Here is a 20,940-nt window from a genome sequence, read left to right as displayed (position 1 = left end):
CCCGGAGCGGACCCGCGCGTCCACCCCGCGCGTCGCTGCACCCCCCGTGGGCATCTTCGTCCCCCCAGCCCCCGCTGTCCCCAACGTGGGTTCTTTTGGGTGTTTTATGGGCCCCAAAGCCCGAGGAACGGTGATGATGCTCTGGGAGCTCCGGCAGGTTCACACCGGCTTCTCCCCGAGCCGAGATTTGGTTTGAAAATAAGGTGTATTAGGGTCTGTCCCTCTTCAGATGCCTATTCCCTGGATCCGCCGGGATGGGGCGGCAGGAGGCACCGACCTGCCCGGCTTCGGCAGCGCCTGGGACCCACCCCCAGCTCGGGCGATTCCTCCGCCGGATTTTGGATCTTTGTGGCTCCCCGTGTCCCCCAGCCCGAGCGCTGAAACACGCACGGCGCTCCATGAACACAGCACGGCGAGCTCCGGCTCCTCTCCCTCCCCTCATCTCCGAGCATCGGCATCAGCTTTATTTCCCAAACACTCCCGGCACAGCCACAGACACGCACGGGGAGCCGCGAGCAAATTCCTCCGTCTGCTCCGGGAGCTGGGATGCTCCTCCAAGCCCGGCTGCCAGCCCAGGGGCCGCGGCGGTGCTCCCGTTCTCCCTGCTGGTTCCCCTGCCAGCAGCGAGAACGGGCTCTGCCGCCGGTGCCGCTTCCACCGGGATGCTCGGGGAGATGCCAGGTGCGGAGGGCGATGGCAGCTGCCCCATCGCTGTGCCAAGGAGGGATCCCGAGCACTCTCCGTGTCCCCCGGCCGTGCCACCGCGCTACAGGACGGGGGCCATGCCCACCCCCTCTGCCTGGGGGGCTCGCATGAGCTTCTCGGGCCGAATGCAGACGGCGAGGCGCTGGTTGAGAGACGGAACACAGAGCGTTTCCTTCCTGCTTCCCAGGGCAGCTCTCCCGGCGGAATTTCACTGCCGCTCCAAGATGCTGAGGATCCCGCCCGGCTCCCAGCCTCGGGCTGACCCGAGTGGGCTCCCTGCCCACTCCAGCCCACCCAGGAGCCGTGGGATCGTCAGTCCTGCTCCTGACCTGCTTGAGGGACCCCGGTGTCCAGACGAGCTTGTACACCATGTAGAGGGGGATGCAGATGAAGGACGATGCTCCGATGAGGAATCCCACTGAGGTGCTCCACTCGGGGTACTGGTACTCAAAGAGGGTCAGGGGTGGCTGGTCCAGGAGGGAGCTGATGACTATCAACTGTAACGAGCAGAGCCACAGGGGCCTCCAGTCCTGTGAGCAGTCTGGGCTCCTCACACCAAAACAGATCTGGAGCGTGTCCAGAGAATGGAACAGAGCTGGGGAAGGGTCTGGAGCACCAGGAGCAGCTGAGGGAGCTCAGCCTGGAGAAAAGGAGGCTAAGGAAGGATTTTCTATCTCCCCACAACTCCCTGATAGGAGGATGCAGCCAGGTGGGGGTTGGGCTCTGCTTCCAGGGAACAAGAGACAGAACCAGAGGAAATGGCCTCAAGTTGTGCCAGGTTACATTGGACATCAGGGAAAATTTCCTCACCAAAAGGACTGTCCTGCCCTGGCACAGCTGCTCAGGGCAGTGGTGGAGTCCCCATCCCTGGAGGGCTTTAACAGATGTGTGGATGTGGGCCTTGTGATGGCCTTGGCAGTGCTGGGTAATGCTTGAACTCTTTAATCTTTTCCAACCTAAATAATTCCCTGATGTCCCCAGCCCTGGCACTGATGGCAGCTCACCCCATAGGTTATGAGGATGCAGGGATGGAACGAGATGATATTTTAGGTCCCTTCCCACCCAAATCATTCTGTGATTCCATGATTCTATGAGCACCCTCCACATCCTGCTGCTCCCCCATCATCCCAAATCCCAGCCAGCAGCCAGCATGGACATCACAGGGACATCTCCCTGGCTGGGTGAGGGCTGGGGGCCTCTGTCTAACAAGCCCCGTGAGCCGGTGGCCTGCGAGGGCTGCTCAGCCCCGTGCTGAAACAAAACCATTTGCTGTGTGCTTTGATGATAATACTCCTCTCTTAATAACCAGGGCAAAGTGCTTAGAGCCATAATTAATCCTCACAAGTTCTCTTCTCCTGCAGATCCGGTGAGATGAGACCCCTCTGCCGATGGCAGCCTTTGAAGTGCCGTGGGAGCTGGCATTTCAAAGGGACAGATCCAGCCCAGCACACGGGAGATGGACCCGTGGCTGGCCCTGCCAGGGATGCTGCAGGATGAGACAAAGCTGAGCTTGCACCTGTGTGAGCACCCAGCTTTGCCCTGGAGCTGTGGAAAAGGCTGGGAAATGAACTTCCAGCTCCCTTTCTCGGGGAGGTCCTGGGGCTGTGGGCACTGTGGCAGGAGCAGCAGCACGGGGAGGGCTGCAATGAGGTCCCACAGCCCTGTCCACTCTCCTGGCAGCTTGGTCACCTCGTGTGGGTGAGAGGGGAGTTATCCATGGCACGGGGAGCTGGGCAGCACAGGGGAGGGGCTGTCCTGCAGGGTGTGCAGAGGGACAGTGATGACCTCGTCTGTAATTTGGCCACGGATACTCACCGCCAGCAAGGCTGGGCTGATGGCGACCCAGCACAGCTTCCAGAAGAGCCCCGGGGTGAAGCCCAGCATGGCTTTGACATCGTGGGAGAACCTCTGGATCCCTGCCAGAGGAGAGAGCCCTCACAACCCCAGCATCCCGCTGGGGACGTGGGGTCAGGGACATCCACACGGACACAACGCCCTCCGTTCCCATGCCAGCCTGGCCAGGAGCCACACGCAGGATCCTGCCCTGGATTTACCCACCTGTGCAGGGCCACACTCCTGTGTAGGTGCCTTTTCCACGACAGAGGCAGTTTCTTACCATAGAACCAGGAGACAGCGATGGTTTCCAGCAGCACCACGGCCAGGATGGAGCAGCCAGCACCGAACTCCTCCAGCAGCTTCACCACGTAGGCTCCCCCCTGGAGCAGCAGGAGGAGGGGGAGGCTGCAGACCCCACGGGGTGAAGGAGGGGATGGGGCCCAGGGCAGGGTGGTGCCAGTGGAACTCACGTAGGTGAGGGTGCTGAGGGAGCCCAGGAAACAGACTGTGATGAGGCTGAGCACGAAGAGCTCCCGTCGCCCTGCCAGGACCTGGGGGTACTCGTCCATCACGGCCGTGATCACGGCCTCCAAGCCTCCAAACTGCAAAGGAAATGCTGGTGTGGGGTGGGGGAATGGGATGTGGGGACAGCCCTGCTCTCCAAGTAATTCTGTATGGTAGAGCAGGGACATCCCATCCCATCCCATCCCATCCCATCCCATCCCATCCCATCCCATCCCATCCCATCCCATCCCATCCCATCCCATCCCATCCCATCCCATCCCATCCCATCCCATCCCATCCCATGCCCATAACTCGCCTTGCCACCTGTCACCCTGTTCTTTTAAAAGTTTTAAAGTTCTTTTCAAAGTTTTCTATACCTTCTGATGTTTACATTTTTCTACTGGAGTTCTCACACACTGTTTATGTAAATAATGATTGTTTTCCATTCTTTGTGAGAAGAGAGAATTGATAGACTATTAGTTTAACCAGTGTAGTTGTAGATGGCAATTTCATCCTCCAATCCACTCTCACTTTTAGAATTTTATATATTGCGAGGTCAGAAATAAAACTTCTTCTTTTTCTTTTTTCTTTCTCTTCTTTTTTTAACAGAAACAGAGTGACAGTCACCCCACTATCAGCCGTGGGACATGGCCACCCCTGGTCCCTGCTGGGGACACAGCTGGACTGTCCCCTCCTACCGTGCTGTCCAGCCCCAGGGTGATCATCATCAGGAAGAAAATGATGGCGAAGAAGGTGGATCCCACCATGTTGGCAATTGCTTCAGGGTAGGTGATGAAGAGGAGGCTGGGCCCTAGGAGGGGACACTGCCTTGGTTGGCTGTTCCCTGGCACAGCCCTGTGGGTGGGAATCCGCCTGGGGAAGAGGCTGCTGGAGGGAGGAGAACCTTTATCTCTGGCAACGTCCTCCACCTCCACGTCCCTCATCTCGGCCATGTAGCCCAGCACGGTGAAGATGACGAAGCCTGAGAGGAAGCTGGTGAGGCAGTTCACAGCACTGGTGACCAGAGCATCCCTGGGAGGCAGAAAGGAGGGAGAGACCCCACTGCAGCTCAGCCCTCACCCCGCTCCAGCTGCCCTGGCCTTCCCCCACTCCCATTCCCTCTCCTGGCCCCTCACACCAGAACCATCAGTGAAAAGGGGAAAGATGCCCAGCCTGCAGCCACAGGGACCAGGAGCTGCTGGGATGTGTCACTGGGGACCAGGAGCTGCTGGCATGTGGCACTGGGGACCAGGAGCTGCTGGCATGTGGCAGTGGGGACCAGAAGGTGCCTCCACTGCAGCTGTGCCCACTGGGATGGACCCTCACCGGTAGCAGTTGTTGTGGAAATGGTTGTAACTGGCCAGAGCAAGGAGGACTCCAAATCCAGGGCCCAAGGAGAAGAAAATCTGTGCAGCAGCATCCACCCAAACCTGGAGGGAGAAACAACAGGAGGATGGGCAGGGCAGGAGGTCCTTGGGGCTGGGATGGAGCTGGGAGGTGCCCCACAGTACCAAGGGCATGGACACCCCATGGCACAGGGGTGGGGCTGTGCTGGCACAAATGTCCAGACACCTTTCCTGGACATCTTTCCTTTTCCATCTCCTTTTCCAGGAGATGTCCTGAGGGCTGAGGAGCTGCTGTGGCATGGAGTGAGCTCGTTCCCACCCTGGGGTCCTGCAGCAGCAGTGCCACCCGTGCTCGCCCACGCTCGGAGCAGGGATGGATGGAGGGGAGCCCCAAGCCTGCCGTGCCCACTCCTGCCTGGCACATTCAGTGCTGGCAGCACAGCCCTCATTACCTTTAATGAGAATTCTCAAGTGCTGCCTGGTAATTACCCACAGGAAGCCCACTGTCAGCCCAGGGGGAGCACAGCACAAACAAAACCAAGCCAGAATGAGATGGGTGATTCAATTATGGATTTACATTTCCAAGAGCCTGTCCAGGGCACCTTGTTTCTGTGGGAACAAGGGCCCCATTGCCCTGTGGTGGGGCCAGACCCATGGGCAGGGCTGGCTGGGTGTCCTGGACTCTGCCATAGCCCAGGTGCTGCCCACACTCACCGTGGTGCTCAGGAGCTTGCCCCAGTCCGGGCGCAGGTAGAAGACAACCCCTCTCCAGGCTCCAGGCAGGGTGGCCCCTCGGATGAGCAGGATGAGCAGGACGACGTAGGGCAGCGTGGCTGTCACCCACACCACCTGGGGGGAGGCAGCTGTCACCCCGTGTCACCACACAGAACCCAAAGCCCCGTGCTGGGCTCACTGGGGGCAGCCTCAGGGGCAGGGGATGAGGAGGAGGATGAGGAGGAGGATGAGGAGGAGGTGACGTTCCTTCTTCCATGGTCAGGTGGGTGGCAAGATCCTACCAGGTGAGGGGCCCCTCCTGCCCTGGCAGGGCAGTGCTGGAGCTCTCCTCACCTTCCCGGAGGTTTTCACTCCTTTCCACAGGCTGAAGTAGACGATGGTGAAGATGAGGAAGAGGCAGAGGAGCAGCTGCCAGCGGATCCCCCCGATGTCATCCAGACCCCCGGATTTCTGAATCTCCAGGACTTTCCTCCTGCAGGCAGGGATCCCCACGGCTGGGAGCAGGCTCAGCACCAGGCAGGGAATCCGTGAGCTCCTCAGGAGCATTCCCACCTCAGAGCCCTCTCAGGGACGTGCCCAGCTCACACCATCCACCCCTGAGCACTTACGTGTAAAACTCCTCGGCGGGGGACCTGGAGAAGTTGGTCCAGGTCACGTTGCTCTTCCCAAAGTAGTTGGTGCAGTCAGGGGTGTTCCAGGGGTTGTCACAGCTTGCCCAGGGCAGGGTGCCCGAGAAGGACGAGCAGAAGTAGAAGAGAGCCCAGGCAATGATGGTGTTGTAGTAGAAGGAGACGTAGAGGCCGATGATGCAGATGGCAAAGCCGATGCCTGGGGAAAGCAGGATGGGGCTCAGCCCTGGGACACGGCCCTGGGGACTCTGGGGTCACGGTGTCACCCCAGCTGGGCGTCTCTCACCTTTAAAGATGGGGCAGATGCGCTTCCAGATGGGGATGGCACCTGTCCTGTGGAACTGCCCCAGGGCCAGCTCCATGTAGAACAGAGGCACCCCCCCGAAAACAGCCATCAGCGTGTAGGGGATGAGGAAGGCTCCTGCAGGGTGGGGAGCAGAGCAGGGTGAACACCAAGGGACCACAGCATTGTCACCTCCCTCCCTCCCTCCTTTCTGGCACTGCCCCAGCAGGTTTGGATGTGTCTGTGAGAAGATTTGGAAATGATCTGCTCAGAGGAGCTCAGAGATGTGAGACCCTGCTTGGTGTTGCAGCCTCCTGGGCTCCCAGGACAGCCCTGCTGGAGTCCCAGCCCTTGCTGGGGAGGCTCCATTTGGCCAGGATGGAACAAAGAACCACACAAATCATTGGGGCACAGGGGAGGGGACACCCAGCACCCCTCAGGTCTGGAAGAGTTTTGGAGGAAAATCTGACTGAATATTCACATCCACCCCAAGACACGTAATTAGTGCTGTAATCTGCATTATTCATAACATCCTCATTTTTACTGGGGCTACACTTGTACCCCATGGAGCTTTTGGAAGTGGATCTACTCTCTGAGTTCTGCTGGGATTAGTTAATTTAACCCCCACGGCTCCTCCCTGTGACAGATGTGAGTGTGGTGCACCCCAGCATCCCCAGTATCCCCCAAAACCCCGGCACTCCCAGTATCCCTGTCACCTCCAGTATCCCAAATGTCCCCAGCACCCTCCTGCAGCCCCCCTGTCTGCCTGGCAGGACTGGCCCAAGAGGACCAAGGGTTTCCAGTGTTGTGGGTGAGCCCAGTGCTGCCCATCCCAGTGTTCCCCCTCCGTGGGGCTGTGCTCCCCCAGAACTCCTCACCCTCCCGTGCGTGTGGGGCAGGTGGAAACCTCCCACCTGAAGCACAGGCACGCAGAGGGGCTCAGCTCTGCTCCCAATCCCACAGGAGCAGCTCGCAAATAACTGTGTTTCAACGTGGGCACCTGGGATCCACAGTTTTGCCTTGAGTATGGAACTAATTATCTCTTTCTAATTTTCCCAAGCAGTAGAGGATGCTCCCCGAAAGCCAACTTTGGCAATTAAATCTGCTGCGCTTTCACAAACAGCACAAAATTCTCATCCCTCCTTTTTCATTTCCATGGGAGGGGGGTTTCTATCCTGCTCCATTCCAAGCAATTTATTTAGTTGTCATTTACTGAAGGTTTTTTCCTTTGTGGTGTTTCTGTGTCTTTGCTTCCCAGTGATCCCTCAAAGCTGGGGCTGCTCAGGAGCTCCAGCCAGGATCCACAGCTCATGAGGATGGTTTTAAACCAGGAGCCATCCCAAAGGGCAGCTTCCCAGAGTCCCAAGATCATGAAGTGTGTGAGCTTCCCAGCCCAAATTTACAGATCTTAATCCTTTTTGTGCAGTTTGGACCATGCTAATTTTCCCTTTGTGATCCTAGAGCTGCTAAGGCACCTCTAACGCCACTGGGAAAGGAGGGAAAGATGAGGAATGGAGGGAAAGACCAGGAAAGGAGGAAAGGACCCCAGGGAAGGAGGATGGAGGGAATGGAGGAGGATTTTGAATGAAGAAAGACACAAACAGAAAAGAGATGTCGGGAGAAGTTGGGTCAGTCTTTAAACCGCCCTGTCTGAAGTGGAGCAGCTGGAAACAAAGAAGGAGAAAGAAACAGTGAATTCTTCAGGGTGGGAAAGATGGAAAACAAGGGAAAAGACATTTTTTTCTCCAAAAGAAGACTTAAATAAGCCCAGTGGTGTACTTACCCCCTCCATTCTGGTAGCAGATGTAAGGGAACCTCCAGACGTTGCCCAGATCGACGGCGAATCCGATGACAGAGAGGAGGAAATCCACCTTTTTGCTCCACTTGTCCCTGGGGTGGGTGTGGGGGTTTGGGGGTGCAGGGCTGGCAGGGGGACCCAGGCAGGGCTGCTCTGCCATGCTGCCACCCCGGTAAATCCTGCAGGATTCAGGCTGAGTAAGTTGGGAAGGATTTCTGTGTTGCGGATGACAGATCCGAGGAGGGGAGGGTCAGGCTGACTGCACTTCCCCACCTCCCGCTGGAAACCCACGGAGAGCAGGGAAACAGAGCCGTGCTCTGATCAAAGGCAGCCAGGGAGAGCAGCCCCAGGGCGGGGGAATGGCCTGACCCTGCAGGGACCAGCCTGACCCTGCAGGGACCAGCATCACCTCATGGGGACCAGCATCATCCCACAGGGACCAGCATCATTCCACAGGGACCTGACCCTGCAGGGACCAGCATCATCCCACAGGGACCAGCATCATCCCACAGGGACCTGACCCTGCAGGGACCAGCATCATCCCACAGGGACCAGAATCATCCCACAGGGACCTGACCCTGCAGGGACCAGCATCATCTCATAGGGACCAACCTCACCTTGTGTGAATAAACATCACCCCGTGGGTCCCACCTAGGGGAGGGGATTCTGGCTCAGTTTTTGGGGCTGAGGTGGTAAAATGGGACAGTGTTTCCTCCTTCCTCCTGACAAATCCTTATTTCTCTCTCCCTGGTGTGTTTTGCTAAGGAGGTGACACTGATGCTTCAGGAATCATGGAGTGGTTTGGAATGGAAGGGACCTTTAAAGGTCATCTCATCCATCTGGGCTCGACAGGTCTCTCTGGGGTGTGAATTGCTGGGGAAAAGCCACACAAAAGTGAAATAACTTTCACAGCTGAGCTGTGACCAGGAGGGGATGGCAGCATCCCCAAAGCCACCACTCTGCCCTGTGGCAGTTTCACAGCAAAATTCATTGCAGTGGAAGGTGTCTGTGCAGGGCTTGCACAGACCTGGGCTCACCGGGTTCTCCCGGGGCTCTGAGGGCCTCCAGCCCTGTCTTTCACAGCCTTTCCCATCTTTAATTAAAAGAATCTACAGGAGGGAGCTGCGGCTGCAGGGCCATGGTGAGCGGGTTGCTGTGACGACGTGACGCAGCTGCCCGGCACGGGAAGCCTCTGGACACTGTTAATCCCTCAGGCACACACACGGGGAACAGTTAGAAACCTCCAGTTAAAAGCACATTTATATATTCTTTTGGTTTGTTTTGTTTATGTCTGGCCCTGGCTGCTTTGGCTATCATAGAATGGAATCACAGAATCATGGAATTGTTTCGCTTGGAAAAGCCTAAGAGTGGGTCCGGTCCTGTCAGTCCCTCCACAGGGTGGATTGAACTCCACCCTCTCCCTCTCCACTGTGGGACCTGAAATTATTGTGGCTTTAAGATGAAATAATTGTTCTCTGGACACCTCTCCTGTGAAATACAGCAGTTTTCTGCTGGTGGGGCTACGTGGAACCACAAGGATGTTCCCCAAAAAGGGGTTGGCTGGGGGGGCTCAGGGCTGGGGAGGAGCGAGCAGAGATTGGGGGGTCCTGGCACAGCCCCTCCATCACCCCCTGCTCCTAAACCTGGTGTGGCTCGCCCCGGCACACAGGTGAGGGAGAGTTAATCTCCTGTGGTTTATAGGGGATTTGTTTCCCTCCTGGCACTTTCCAGAGCCGTGCATCCCAACCCTTCAGCGGGGGAGTGGAGATGAGAGCCGAGGCTGTGGGGGCTGCCAGTGGAGCTGCCCTTGTCCCGGTTTTGGGATGAAGGGGAGGAATTCCTGCTGCTTGTGGAGCGGGGTTTAACCCCTTGATCAAAGATCACCTCCAGGAGTAAATAACAGAACTGAGGCAGCTGGTGCCCCAACAACTGTGAAAAATAATAGATCATAGAGAATACAGAATAGACAGTAGAGCATAGATAACAGAGACTAGAGAACAGATAATAGAGACTAGAGAATAGGGAATAGAGAGTAGAGGATAGATAACAGAGACTAGAGAACAGATAATAGAGACTAGAGAATAAAGAACAGCTCTTTCTCTGCTGGCCCTTCTTTTCTTCAGGTGTGGGTTACGTGGGGTGGTTTGCTGGGACAAGTGGGAGACCCCTCTGTGCCCACGTCCTGCCCCTGCTCAGGAGGGCTCAGCAGATGGGCTCAGGCACGGCCAGGGGTCTCGGGGATCTGTGGGGTCTGCGGGAAGCAGGGACAGCCCCCAGCATCCCTCGAGCACTGGACAGGGACCCATTTCCCAGCGTGAAGTAGCGGCTGTTCAAACTCTAGCATCCCTTTCAAGTTGAGCTCCTTTCTCCGTTGAAGAATCTCTTGTTTCCCTCACACCGGGCTGTCAAATCACGCCCGGGGGGGCAGAGCTGGTCCTGCAGGAACATCCATGGCCGGAGCTATTCGCACAGCCCTGCCGGCCGGAGCCGTGCGGGGTTTGCAGCGCGGGGATGCTCACGCTGCTGGCTGGGAGCTCGCTGCGCTCCGGCACGGAGCGGGCACGGCGGATGCCCAGGGCTGAGCAGAGCCGTCGGTTCGGTAGCTCCATCCCGGGCAGAGCCGCCGGGCTCGCTGGGGAATGAGCCGTGAATGCTCCCGGTGCTCCCGGCAGCGGGGCAGGGCCGCGCTGTCAGATCCATCACGGCAGAGCTTTGAGATCTCCGCGTGCTTTTAGAAGCTGCAAGGTGGAAAGAGCTGCTGGAGATGGGAGGAAGGCAGGGGGAGAGGTGTCTTGGGCACATCATGGAATGGTTTGGGTTGGAAGGGTCCTGAAAGATCAGCCAGTGCCACCCCCTGCCATGGCAGGGACACCTTCCACTGTCCTGGGTTGCTCCAAGCCCCATCCAACCTGGTTTGGACATTTCCAGGGATCCAGGGGCAGCCACAGCCTCTCTGGGCACCCTCAGCACTCACAGGGAGGAATTCTTCCCAATATCCTGCTTCTGTGCACTGCCTCAGCCACTTACTTCTGCTTTTTCCCTGTTATTTTCCTTATTCAAAGCACAAATCACTTCAGACTGAAAATGCAGAGTTTCAATCCAACTCAAATCAGATTTAAATTTGAATATCCCTTGCTTTAGAAGTTGTTTCTAAACACCATGATGGCTTGATCAGCAGAATGCTTTTATCCCACCTGCTCATCCATGCAGGAAAGTGCAGGGGAGTGAATTGTGGTCTTAAAACAACTATCCTGTTTAAGCCTCAGAGGCAGCAGTGGGAAGTTTAATTTAATTAGCATGATACTCAGAGATGTAACTTAATCACATTAAGTATAGATCAACGTGCTCTCATTTAAGCTCTCCAAGCTCCAGAAAATAGGGGCCAGTCGTCTCCCACCTGGCTTTTCCAAGGAAAAGGAACAAGCAAGGCTTGGGGGGAGCTTGTCCCTGTGCTTCTTTCGGACGATTTTCTCCCAGAGATTCTGGACCCATCTGGTCCAGAACTCTCATTCCCTTGAGTTACATTTGTGCTAAACGGGTATTTAAAAAGCAAACAAACAGCGAAAAACAAACAGAGTACATGGAAATATGGGTATGGGCCAGACTTCCTCCTGGCCCTGGAAGGTACAGAAGGGACCAGATTGGGGTCAGCCCCGAGGCCGGAGCTCCCTCCTGCTCTCCTGCCAGCCTGGGCAGTGGAGGGACCCATCCATTGGGATGCTGGTCCCTGCTGTCACTGGGGACACTGAGGCACGGCAGGAAAAGCTCCGAGGCAGAGGATGCAGCCCAGCTCCGGGGGCAGGCCGGGGGGCTGCGGGGGTGTCCCAGCCGTCCGGACCGGGACCGAGCCCGGTGGCAGCGGGGCCGTGGCGGCGGCCGCTGCCCCGGCGCTGCCGCGGTTCGTAGTTATTGGAAACTGGACTGCGGAGGAGGCAGGATGCTGTTTCTATGGAAATGTCCTGGAACAGTAAACCAGGGAAGAGGAAAACAGAAGAGATGGCAACGGAGCTGCAGGCAGGGCGCCCTCCGAGGGGCTGTGCCGGTGTGATTTGGGGAGGAGGCGTTGGGGGTCTCTGGTCGTTGTCACCTTCCCGCTGTGCCGGAGCTCACCGGAGCGGGCCCGCATGGCTCACGCCTGAAAGGACGCGGTTGTTTCACCCCTGCGAGGAACCCGCCGAGCTCCGAACCTCTGTCCACTGCCCCAGCCGTCCCCAGGTGCGGGGACACCCCCAGGGCTCTCCCCGCCCCGTGTCACCCAGCCCCGCCGCCGCCGTCCCGGGCACCTCGGGGCCGGGCCGGGGGTGCGGGAGCCTGGCCGGGATAACGGGACTCAGCTCCTGGCGGGGGGGGGGGGTGATGGCGACACCGGGAGCTGCGAGCCGGGTGTGACCGCACCATGGCACCGGTCCCGGCTGACACCCGGGCGAGAGCACCGGCACGGAGCCGTTCGCCCCTCGGGGCGCTGCCGGGGCCACCGTCGGTGCCGGGGGTACGGGGCGAGCCGGCGGTGCCGGTGACTGCGGATGCCGGGAGTGGCGCGGATGCCGGTACCGGGGGTGCCGGAGCGGCGAGTACCGGGGAGCCGGTGCCGGTCGCGGATTGGCGGCGGCGGCGGCCCCTCCCCGGCGGGGCGGGGGCGGCGCGGCCCGGCGGGCCCGGCCCGGTGCCCGGCAGTCTGCGGGCGCTGCGGAGCGAGCGCGGCCATGGCGGCGGCCCCGGCGGGTACGGCGGGCGGGGAGCGCGACCGGGGCACCGGCAGCGGGGGTGGCGGGGCAGGGCCGCACTAACGCGTCTCTTCTGCTCGTTTCTCCCCGCAGAGGCGGAGACCCGGCAGCGGCTGCTGCGCACCGTCAAGAAGGAGGTGGGTGCGGGACCCCCGGGAGCAGCCCCGGCCCGGTGCCCGCGGGGAGCTCCGGGCCCGCCCGCGGCATCCGCTGGCTCTGCTGCTGCTTTTGGGGTTCAGAGCCCCCCAACAACCAGCCCGGAGTGCGGCCGAGAGCCCACCCACCCTGGCGCGGTTGCGGGTCCCGGGGGGCGGAGAAGCATCCCTGCAGCGCCAGTGCCCGGCATCCTCGGAAAATCGCCTTTGGCTGGGGGCAGAGCACGCCGCGACTTGGGATTTTCCGCAGGAAAAAGGGGCGACTCCCGGTGCTGCATCCCTCCCTCGGGAGCGGGGATGGGACGAGCCCTCCCGCAGCACGGCGCTCCTTGGCAGGGCGGGGGGGCGGCGGATGCTGCGGACGGGGAGCCCCAAATGTGTGTGCCCGGTGCAGGGTGATGGCGTTCCGCATCTCGCCGTGCTCCCCCTTCTCAGGCATCTTTAACTCTGTTAGTTTGTGCGTTGTTTCATGCTGAGCTGCCTGGAGCTCCGTGTTTATCCCGTGTGTCCCGCCCGGTGCCGGAGCGCTGGGTCAGCGGCAGATGTTGTCGTGTCCTGCCCACGCTCTGTCCCCGCAGGTCACCTCCCGGAATGCCGGAGGGACGTGGGGGGAGAGGTGTGTGGTGTTTTGTTTCTGGTGTTACGAGCATCTCGCTCTCCGGTTTGCAGGCTCCCGGGGAGTGGAAGACGCTGCTTGGAGCCGGGAGAAGCAGACCCGTGGGTGGTGGGTCTGGGGAGGGTGACAGCGCTGCCCACCCAGACCACTTCCCACCTTTAATCCTGTGCCGGGTGTGGTGCTAAGGGATACTCCCGGTTGCCTCAGCAACGGCTATTAAACCAGGAAAAGGGCATGACATTTATTTAGCGTTGTGGATAGAGCTGCCATCTCATTATTGCTGTCTGTGGCAGCTCCTGAGTGCAGACACAGCTGCTGCAGGGTGGGAGCCAGGGCTGCTCCTGGCATCCCCCAGAGCCTCTCCTGTGCTGCCCTTCAGTGCCTGGCTTTGCTGGCTCCTAGGGGCTGGGGGAAAGTGGAGCTGGTACCTCCAGGAGCAGAGCTGGGGCTGGTTCCTGCCCTTCTGCTGGCTTTGGGGGAGATAATGTGGGTTTGGGGCAGATAATGTGGGTTTGGTGAATGTGGGTAAAGCCTGAGGGAGGGAGGACTGTGTGGGGAAAGCTCTCCTGCCCTGTGAAGTGCCACCACGGTGCTGTGAGTGTGAGTTTGACACACTCCTGGCTCTCTCTCAGCAGCCCCTTGGTGCTGACACAGAGCAGAGGCTTTTTCCTGGTGATCCCATTGCTCGGGGTGTTGGTGTGGATGTGGGCTCCCTGCAGGTACCAGGTGGTTGCCATTCCATTGGGATTTGCCTTCCACTTGCCCTTCCACTCCTGCTGGAAGTGCTGAGCTTGGACAGGGGCTGGGTCCAGCGATGGGGGCTGTGGGTGGGGGAGTTCCATGCAGGATTTGTGCTCTCCACCTGGGCTTTGCTCTGGTAGGAGTGAAAAACCTGGGGAAACATCATCCTGTAGGTTATGGAGTCAATTATTCAGCACCATCCCTGAAACCAGGAGCAGGTGGGGCATTCTTGTGCCTGTTGCTCTCTGCTCATGCTTTTGGTTTTTATTCCTCTTCTAGGCCAACCTCAGGTTAAGTCAGGAGCTTGTGCAGACTCCAAGGAGCAGTAGAAAGGGCCAGTTGCAGAAATTCGGTGTGTTTTTTTCCCCCACTCCCAGAATTTTAACCTTTCCCAAAGCTGTATTATTCTCACTTCACGAGGCCACGCCTGGTTTTGCTCCAGCCCTCAGTGCAGGTGAGCCCAGCTGAGGACAGGGACAGGCAGGGCTGTCCTTGGGGAGCTGTGCCACGTCTGTCACCCCAGGGCCATAACTGAGAAGACAAACACTGGGAAGAAGGGCTGATCTGAGCAGGGACAGAAACAATAAACTGGAATTAGCCAGGGCACGGAGCAGCCCTCAGTATTTGGCTGTTGCCATGGTTAAGGCGTTGGGTTCTGGAGAAGTCCTGTGCTGCAGTGGATGTGCAGGTTGAGATGAGCTGTGTTGTCTGTCACCATCTTCTTCCTCCCCCCCACCCCCATATGGCCACAATAAATCAAACCAACCCTGGAAGCTGCAAAACTGACTGTTTGTCAGCAGGCTGCAAGGGAAGGGGTGAAGTCTGACTTTGTCAGGCACCCTGTGTCCTGTTATGCAGGATAAGCAGCATGACCAACATTCTCTGATTTTTTAGAGCTTTTATCAGATGAAACGAGGCTTTTTTTACTAACCCAGCAATACTCAAGTTTGGAGGGATGTGAGTTTTCAACTAGAAATATTCCTCTTGTAATTAGAAATTTTCTCCTTCTTTTACAAGTTTTGTTTTGCACGGAGGAAAGTGCTGAGGTCTGTTTTCAGCTCCCTCCAGGCAGCTGCATGGCACAGAGGAAGGGAAGCAGGTGTTACCTGTGCAATCCCACCTGCACACGTGTCCCTGGAATGTCAGCTGAGTGCTGTGTGAGAGCAAACACTCATCTTGGTCTTTCTTCTGCAAAAACTTAGTTTATGTTTAACTCACCACTCAGGAAGCAGCTCTGAGTCTTTACTCATCAGTAACTGTTGAACCTGGATTGAACATTTTGCTGCTTGTTCTTCGAATTCTTTCAAATATTGGGGTTGACCACAGCCTGCTTGTCTTCTGCCAGATATATTGTTTATTTTTCAGTAGCTGGAACGGTTGTCACTGTGTAGCTGTTGACTAATTCCTCCATCATGTGTCATGGGAACAGCAGTCAGTCTCTTCCTCCCACCCTTTCAGAGAAGCCCCTGCTTTGCAGCCATGTTGCCTGGTTTGTTGCTAAATAACACAAATGACTGGTAAGACCAATGTTTTTGCAGCTTGCGTTTGTTTTTCTGTGTGCCTGCTATTCCAAAATATCAGATTGCAGGCATCAGTGCCAGCTATTTCATTCTGGATGGATAGAAAATTGTAAATTAATTTAATGTTACTAGGATTTGAAAAATTAATGTTGAGAGCTTTAAGTGTTCTCAGGGCCAGTTTATTAAAAAAAAAAGAAAAAAAAGGGAAAAGGCCTTTGTGTAGCTGTCAAAAGTGTTCAGGCAAGATAAGGATGAGGATGATGAGCTGCAGGTTGGTAATGAAAGCTGCTGTTGGCAGAGGGACTCTCTGATGTCTCTCAAGCACCCAGGACAGCCTTTTTCAGATATTTCTGTACCAGGAGAGAGCAGAGGGCCCTTAATGCAGCATTTCTCGATTGCCTGCATCGATCTGCCCTGAAGAGCAGCCCTGATCCCTGGGGACCATTTCCTCTCCTTTCAAAGATAAAAGCAGGGCTTTGCACAGGAGCTCTCGTGCTGCAGAAACCCCTGGCTTCAGCCTTCATCCCCAGAGCAGCTTTTGTGCTGTTTCCCCCTTTTCTCACACCTTCCCTGGGCCAGGGGACCCTCTGTGCTCTGCTGCCAAAATATCCTGCCCTCCTTCCCCCCTGCATCCTGGCTGTTGCCATGGAAATACCTGTTTTTTTGCACAGATTCAGGACTTTGGGGAAATTCGGAGCTGGAAGTTGCCCTCGGTTCCAGCATCATCCTTTGCCATGTTTCAGTGATTCCAAAAGATTCATCAGGGTGACTTCACTACCTGGGAAAAGCTCTGGGATGTGGTGAGAACAGAGCCCAGCTTGGAGGTTGGGTGTGCTGAAAACACAGAAATGACTAAAGTTTGCCATAAATGTTTCCTTAAATGTCTGTATTGAGCATTTACAGCGAGCGGTGCCCACAGATGGCGTGGAAATGTGCCTTTGACAAGCACAACAGGAATAGAACCAGCTATAACGTGATCTCAGGCAGCTTAAATTAGTGTTGTAAGCAGGGATTTTTTGGCCAAAAGTTGATGCTCTGTGAAGAAAGTCTGCTGCAAAACACCCCCAGCAAATACACGTGGCTGGGATCACCCCTGTGTCCCCCAGGGTGCAATGTTGCATTATGGATCCTTCCATTAATATATTTTAAATTCATTTTCCAGCAAACTGCACAAATATTCAGAGTTCTTCTCCTCTGTTATCCCCCAAGGAGCCTCACCCCAGTCCCCAGCTGTGAGCACAGGTGGTTCCTTTGGAAGGCTGGCCTGGAATTCCCTCCTGGGTGTCACGTGGAGGATCCCTCAGCTACAGGAGGTGCCATATTTTATTCAGCAAATGGTCATAAATAATTAAATCAGACTTTTAGAAAAGCCAAAGCTCTCAGTGGGCTGGAGGGTGATCGATGTTTCTGAGGCAGCAAGAACAGGGAGCTGCCAAATGGCTTTCAAGGCAAGTGCCTGGTGCCATCAGAGCTGTCCCTGTGCTGTCCCCTCGTGCCAGGGGCCACCAGAATATCTCTGGGTGTAAATGATGCCCGTGCCCTGCAGCTGGGGGTGTTTAACTGATCCCAGCACAATTAATTGGGATTTTTATTTTAGTGGTCAGCCAGTGAACTCTTGGGGAAGTGGCAGAGCGTGGCTGCAGCTCGTGGTGGTGCTGAGCAGTGTCTGGCACCTGCTTTTGGGACCATCAGGGTGTTTGTTGCTGGAAAGATGAGGAATGTGGTAAGGCAGGAGAAGCAGGAAATCCTGCAGCACCACGTTTGAAAATGTGAATTTTATCAACAAGGCTGCTAAAAATTGTGGGAATCCAGAGCTTCCCTCTGGCTGCCCTGGCAGGTCTGGGACCCTGGCAGGGGTCAGGAACCCCCCTGGACAGAGCCCCCAGAGACACTGTCTGTGATCTCTGTCCATGGAAAAGAGTTTTCAATCCTACAGGATCAATTACCAGCTCTGAGTGTTTGATATGAGTAATAATTAAGTGTGGCACGGGTGTAAAAGTAAAATTTTAGGATTCTAGATGAGGGGTCCAAAGGGGACAAGATGGAGGAAATTGGGTGTGCCTTGTCCTTTTTCTCCTTCTTCATGCCCTCCATGTCTCACTGTGGTGTTGGCATTTTTCTGTTGGTTCAGGCTGGGGACACACTGTCCAACGTAGGTGACAGATATTGGCACGTTATTGTAAATGCAGCCCAGGGAGTTTCTGGTATTTAATGTTTGTCACATCCCACTGAGGGCAGAGCCCCACACGCTGCCCTGCAGGACAGAGCTGGGCAGGGCAGCAGAACATGTGAGAGATAAACAGAATAAACAACCTGGAAACCAGCACAGACCAATTCTGGCTTCTTCTTTGGCAGAGGGCCTGAGAGACAGAGACTTTCTACAATCTCGGCATGGGAGCTGCTTCCTGGGGAGCTTTTCCATGGAAAGAGACCTTGGCTGGGAGAAAAAATTGCAGGAGAGCTCAGACTACAGTAGGGAATGCCCACATGCACTCGTTGCACCAAAACTGAAAAGGAAAATGGGATTTTTTTTTTAAGTGCTTGAATTAACTTTAAACACATAATCAAAGCAGTGATGAGGATGATGATGGGAATGGGAAAGCTCCGGCTTGGAAAAGAATTTGAAAAGCAAATGCACAAAAGCAAATCAAGTTTAAAGCTTCTTTCATCAATGGATTGGGTGGTTTTGGGTTTTTAAAAATGATTTTGTTGTCTGTTTGATGGCTTTGGATGGCTTGATGGTGATCCTGGGCCAGGTGGATTGAACAGGAACAGTGAACCTGGAAGTGCTGGGTAAATGGTTGGGCTCAATGACCTTGAAAGTCTGTTCCAACCTAAACAATTCCATGATTCCGTGATGAATTCCATGGTTCTGAGGGGGTACAGGCAGTGCAGCTTCCTGGCTCTGGTCCTGCAGCATCTCATCCATCAGATCTGACAGCCTGTTAGAGGTGGATGTTCAGAGGGAGCAGGAGACACCCCCATCTCCATCCTCATCTTCATCTCTATTTTTAGCTTTTTAGCTGTAAATCCTTTGGGTTTGGCTTGGGATGCTCTCCTGCTGCTTTGGCTCCAGTGTGGGGCTGCTGTGCCACATTTTTTTCCTCATCCAGGTGTTTTTTTGGTGCTGGATATGGCAACCAGGCCCATTTCTGGATCTGGTGGCCAGGAGCATCCCCACAGCTGCCCTCAGCCTGCGGCAACGTGAGCGAGCTCGACCCTGGAACAGGGCTGGGAAAAGGATCTCCCTGAGGACTCTGTTTGCATCTGGCTGGCTGGAACAATTCCACAGAGTTATGAGCATGGCCAAATAGACAGGAGGTGCTGTGCTTCCACAGAAATGCCTTAATAACCAGTGAAAGGCTTTGCAAGAGGCAGGAAAACAGACTGGGAATGACCCAGAGGTTCTATAGGGAAAAATCCGACCAGGTAGAACCAGCTGCGAGTTGATATTGCCTTGGACTAATTAAACCTGCAGTTCTTGGTGTGCCCCTGGTCCCTGCAACTCTGTGGTGGCTGTGGCTGTGGTAATATTTGGCTTGTTCCAGCAGTGTAAATGACAGCAGGGCTGGGTGGTAGCAAAGCTGGACTTTGGATGGTGCATATCCCTGGGAATTTTGTGGCAGAGAGGTCTAAGCCTTCATCCTTCATCCCTCCCTGGGGTTGTTGAACATGTGAGGGTTTGATTTCACTTTCCAGGGGGACTTGTGGAGCCAGGGGGGCTGTTTGTGCTGTTGTGGAATACTTGCTGATATTCCTCTCGAGTTTACCTACAGCTAAATTATTAGTTGCTGTTTTAATTTCCTTTCTAATAAAAGGAGAGCAAACATCTCATTTCCCTAGGCTGGCATGAGATCCAGAGTGGGCAGCTTCATCTGTTGGGATTGTTCTGGCTACAATCTGAGAATTAGCATCAAAATGCAGCACATTCAGAGGCTGTTCAAGTCTTCTCTGTGGAGGGAGCCAAGGGGTGTCACAAATCCCCTGGCAGATCCCAGCTGTGGTCCTGGTGATCCCAGCTGGCTGTGGAGAGCCTGCTCCGAGTGGGAGAGTCCTTTGGGACAGCAGCACGGGAGATCTGTCAGGGCTTTTGGGCTTCTCTGGCTCTGAGCTGTCCCACGGATGCCAAGTGTGTCTGTTTGGGCAGATGTAAAGTGGTTTTGTTGGAAAACTTTCTTGACATGTAGAGGAAGTTGGGATCTCTTGGCTCCGTTCCCTGGAAGTGGCCAAGGCCAGGTTGGACAGGGCTTGGAGCAGCCTGGGCTGTTGGGAGCTGTCCCTGTCCTGCAGGGGGTGGAATGGGATGAGCTTTAAGGTCCTTTCCCACCCAAACCATTCCAGGATATCCCTTGCTTTGTGTTATGAGGCCATGTCTGTCTGTCTGTCTGTCTGGCCTGGCCCTGCTGGGGCTGCTCTTTGTGTTTGTCACACACCAGGTGAGTGCCCTTGTTGCCTTTTCCACTTCCAGTCCTTTAGGCTTGATTTATTTTTAGTGTTACAACCTCAGTCAATGCAGTGCCATTTTAAATTTTTTTTTAATTTTTTTTACTTTTAATGAGTAATTTTCCACTGAACTGTGTCTCTTGGAAGGTGTTTTGTTTGTGCCTCGAGCACGCAGGTGGTGTGTGCAGTGTTGGCACTGAAATGCCCACTCAGAGCCGGGTCCTGCTGTCCTGGATGGTCCCCAGGCCCTGGACAGACAGATGGTCACTGCCCTGGGGAAGGCCCTGTGGCACTGAAATTTCAAACAAATATTTGAATATTCTGCTTATATTGGAATTTTTCCTGCTTGAATCCGAAGCTGGTAAAGACATAACTCTGCACGTTGATTTTCAGGTGTATTTTGTGGTGGGAGAGGGGGGGTAAAATCCTGGTACCACCAGTGCTGCCATGAGTTGTACATTTAATATCTGTGTGTGGTCATTTTCTGGGAGGTCAGTTGGATGTGTGCTGACAGAGGAAGCTCAGCCTGCCTGGGTGAAGGTCAGGAGCCATCTGGCCAAGGGTGGCTCAGCCAAATTTCAGGGAATCCCTGAGGGCTCCAAGATGTGAACCTCCATACCAGGGGTGGTCAGGGATGGCTCCTGGGCTGGGCAGGATGTCAGAATATCTCCGGTGGATGTTCCAGGTGGAGGAAAAGGTGCAGCTCTGGGCTGCACATGGCTGGCTGGTGCACACGAGGTGTGTGTGCTGCTCCCCATCCCTGATCCATCCTGCAGCCAAGGCTGGGGGATGTGTGCGAGACAGAGGCTCCTCTCCTCTTGCTCTGTCCCTGTTTCTGTTGCTGAAATGTGAAATAAAATGGTGCTGGAGCAAGGAGCCCTCGGTGAGGATTGCAGCTGCCCCCT

The 20,940-nt window shown here is 55.7% G+C and overlaps 2 protein-coding genes across 3 annotated transcripts in view; one reads left to right on the top strand and one right to left on the bottom strand.

Annotated features, from left to right (window-relative positions):
• Window positions 1–424: 424 nt before the first annotated feature.
• On the bottom strand, window positions 425–7,996 carry LOC110478139 (sodium-dependent serotonin transporter). Its single transcript, XM_021544590.3, has 13 exons — window positions 7,822–7,996; window positions 6,042–6,176; window positions 5,735–5,954; window positions 5,460–5,598; window positions 5,106–5,240; window positions 4,372–4,475; window positions 3,950–4,077; window positions 3,744–3,856; window positions 3,012–3,143; window positions 2,822–2,921; window positions 2,521–2,621; window positions 1,035–1,202; window positions 425–847 (listed from the first exon to the last, which is right to left on the bottom strand). The coding sequence occupies exons 1-13, from the start codon at window positions 7,994–7,996 to the stop codon at window positions 767–769; spliced, it is 1,731 nt and encodes a 576-aa protein (XP_021400265.2). The 3' UTR covers window positions 425–766.
• Window positions 7,997–12,488: 4,492 nt separating this feature from the next.
• The window catches only part of SGSM1 (small G protein signaling modulator 1), a 37,369-nt gene continuing 28,917 nt past the window's right edge, over window positions 12,489–20,940 (top strand). For both annotated transcript variants that reach the window (XM_021544704.2, XM_077787214.1), the window contains exons 1-2: window positions 12,489–12,558; window positions 12,654–12,697. In XM_021544704.2, coding sequence (XP_021400379.2) covers window positions 12,540–12,558; window positions 12,654–12,697 — 63 coding nt within the window. In that variant the 5' untranslated portion in view covers window positions 12,489–12,539. The remainder of the gene's footprint in view (window positions 12,559–12,653; window positions 12,698–20,940) is intronic.

The sequence above is a fragment of the Lonchura striata genome, chromosome 18, assembly GCF_046129695.1.
Source record: "Lonchura striata isolate bLonStr1 chromosome 18, bLonStr1.mat, whole genome shotgun sequence".
NCBI lineage: Eukaryota > Metazoa > Chordata > Aves > Passeriformes > Estrildidae > Lonchura > Lonchura striata.
This window is presented reverse-complemented; position numbering and strand designations above follow the sequence as displayed.

Coding starts and splice junctions, on each gene's coding strand:
- LOC110478139 (XM_021544590.3), bottom strand. CDS start 7,996: ATGGCAGAGCAGCCCTGCCTGGGTCCCCCTGCCAGCCCTGCACCCCCA. Junction 3,144..3,743: donor CCCTGGGGCTGGACAGCACG/GTAGGAGGGGAC, acceptor TTTCCTTTGCAG/TTTGGAGGCTTGGAGGCCGT. Junction 848..1,034: donor CACCGGGGTCCCTCAAGCAG/GTCAGGAGCAGG, acceptor TCTCTCAACCAG/CGCCTCGCCGTCTGCATTCG.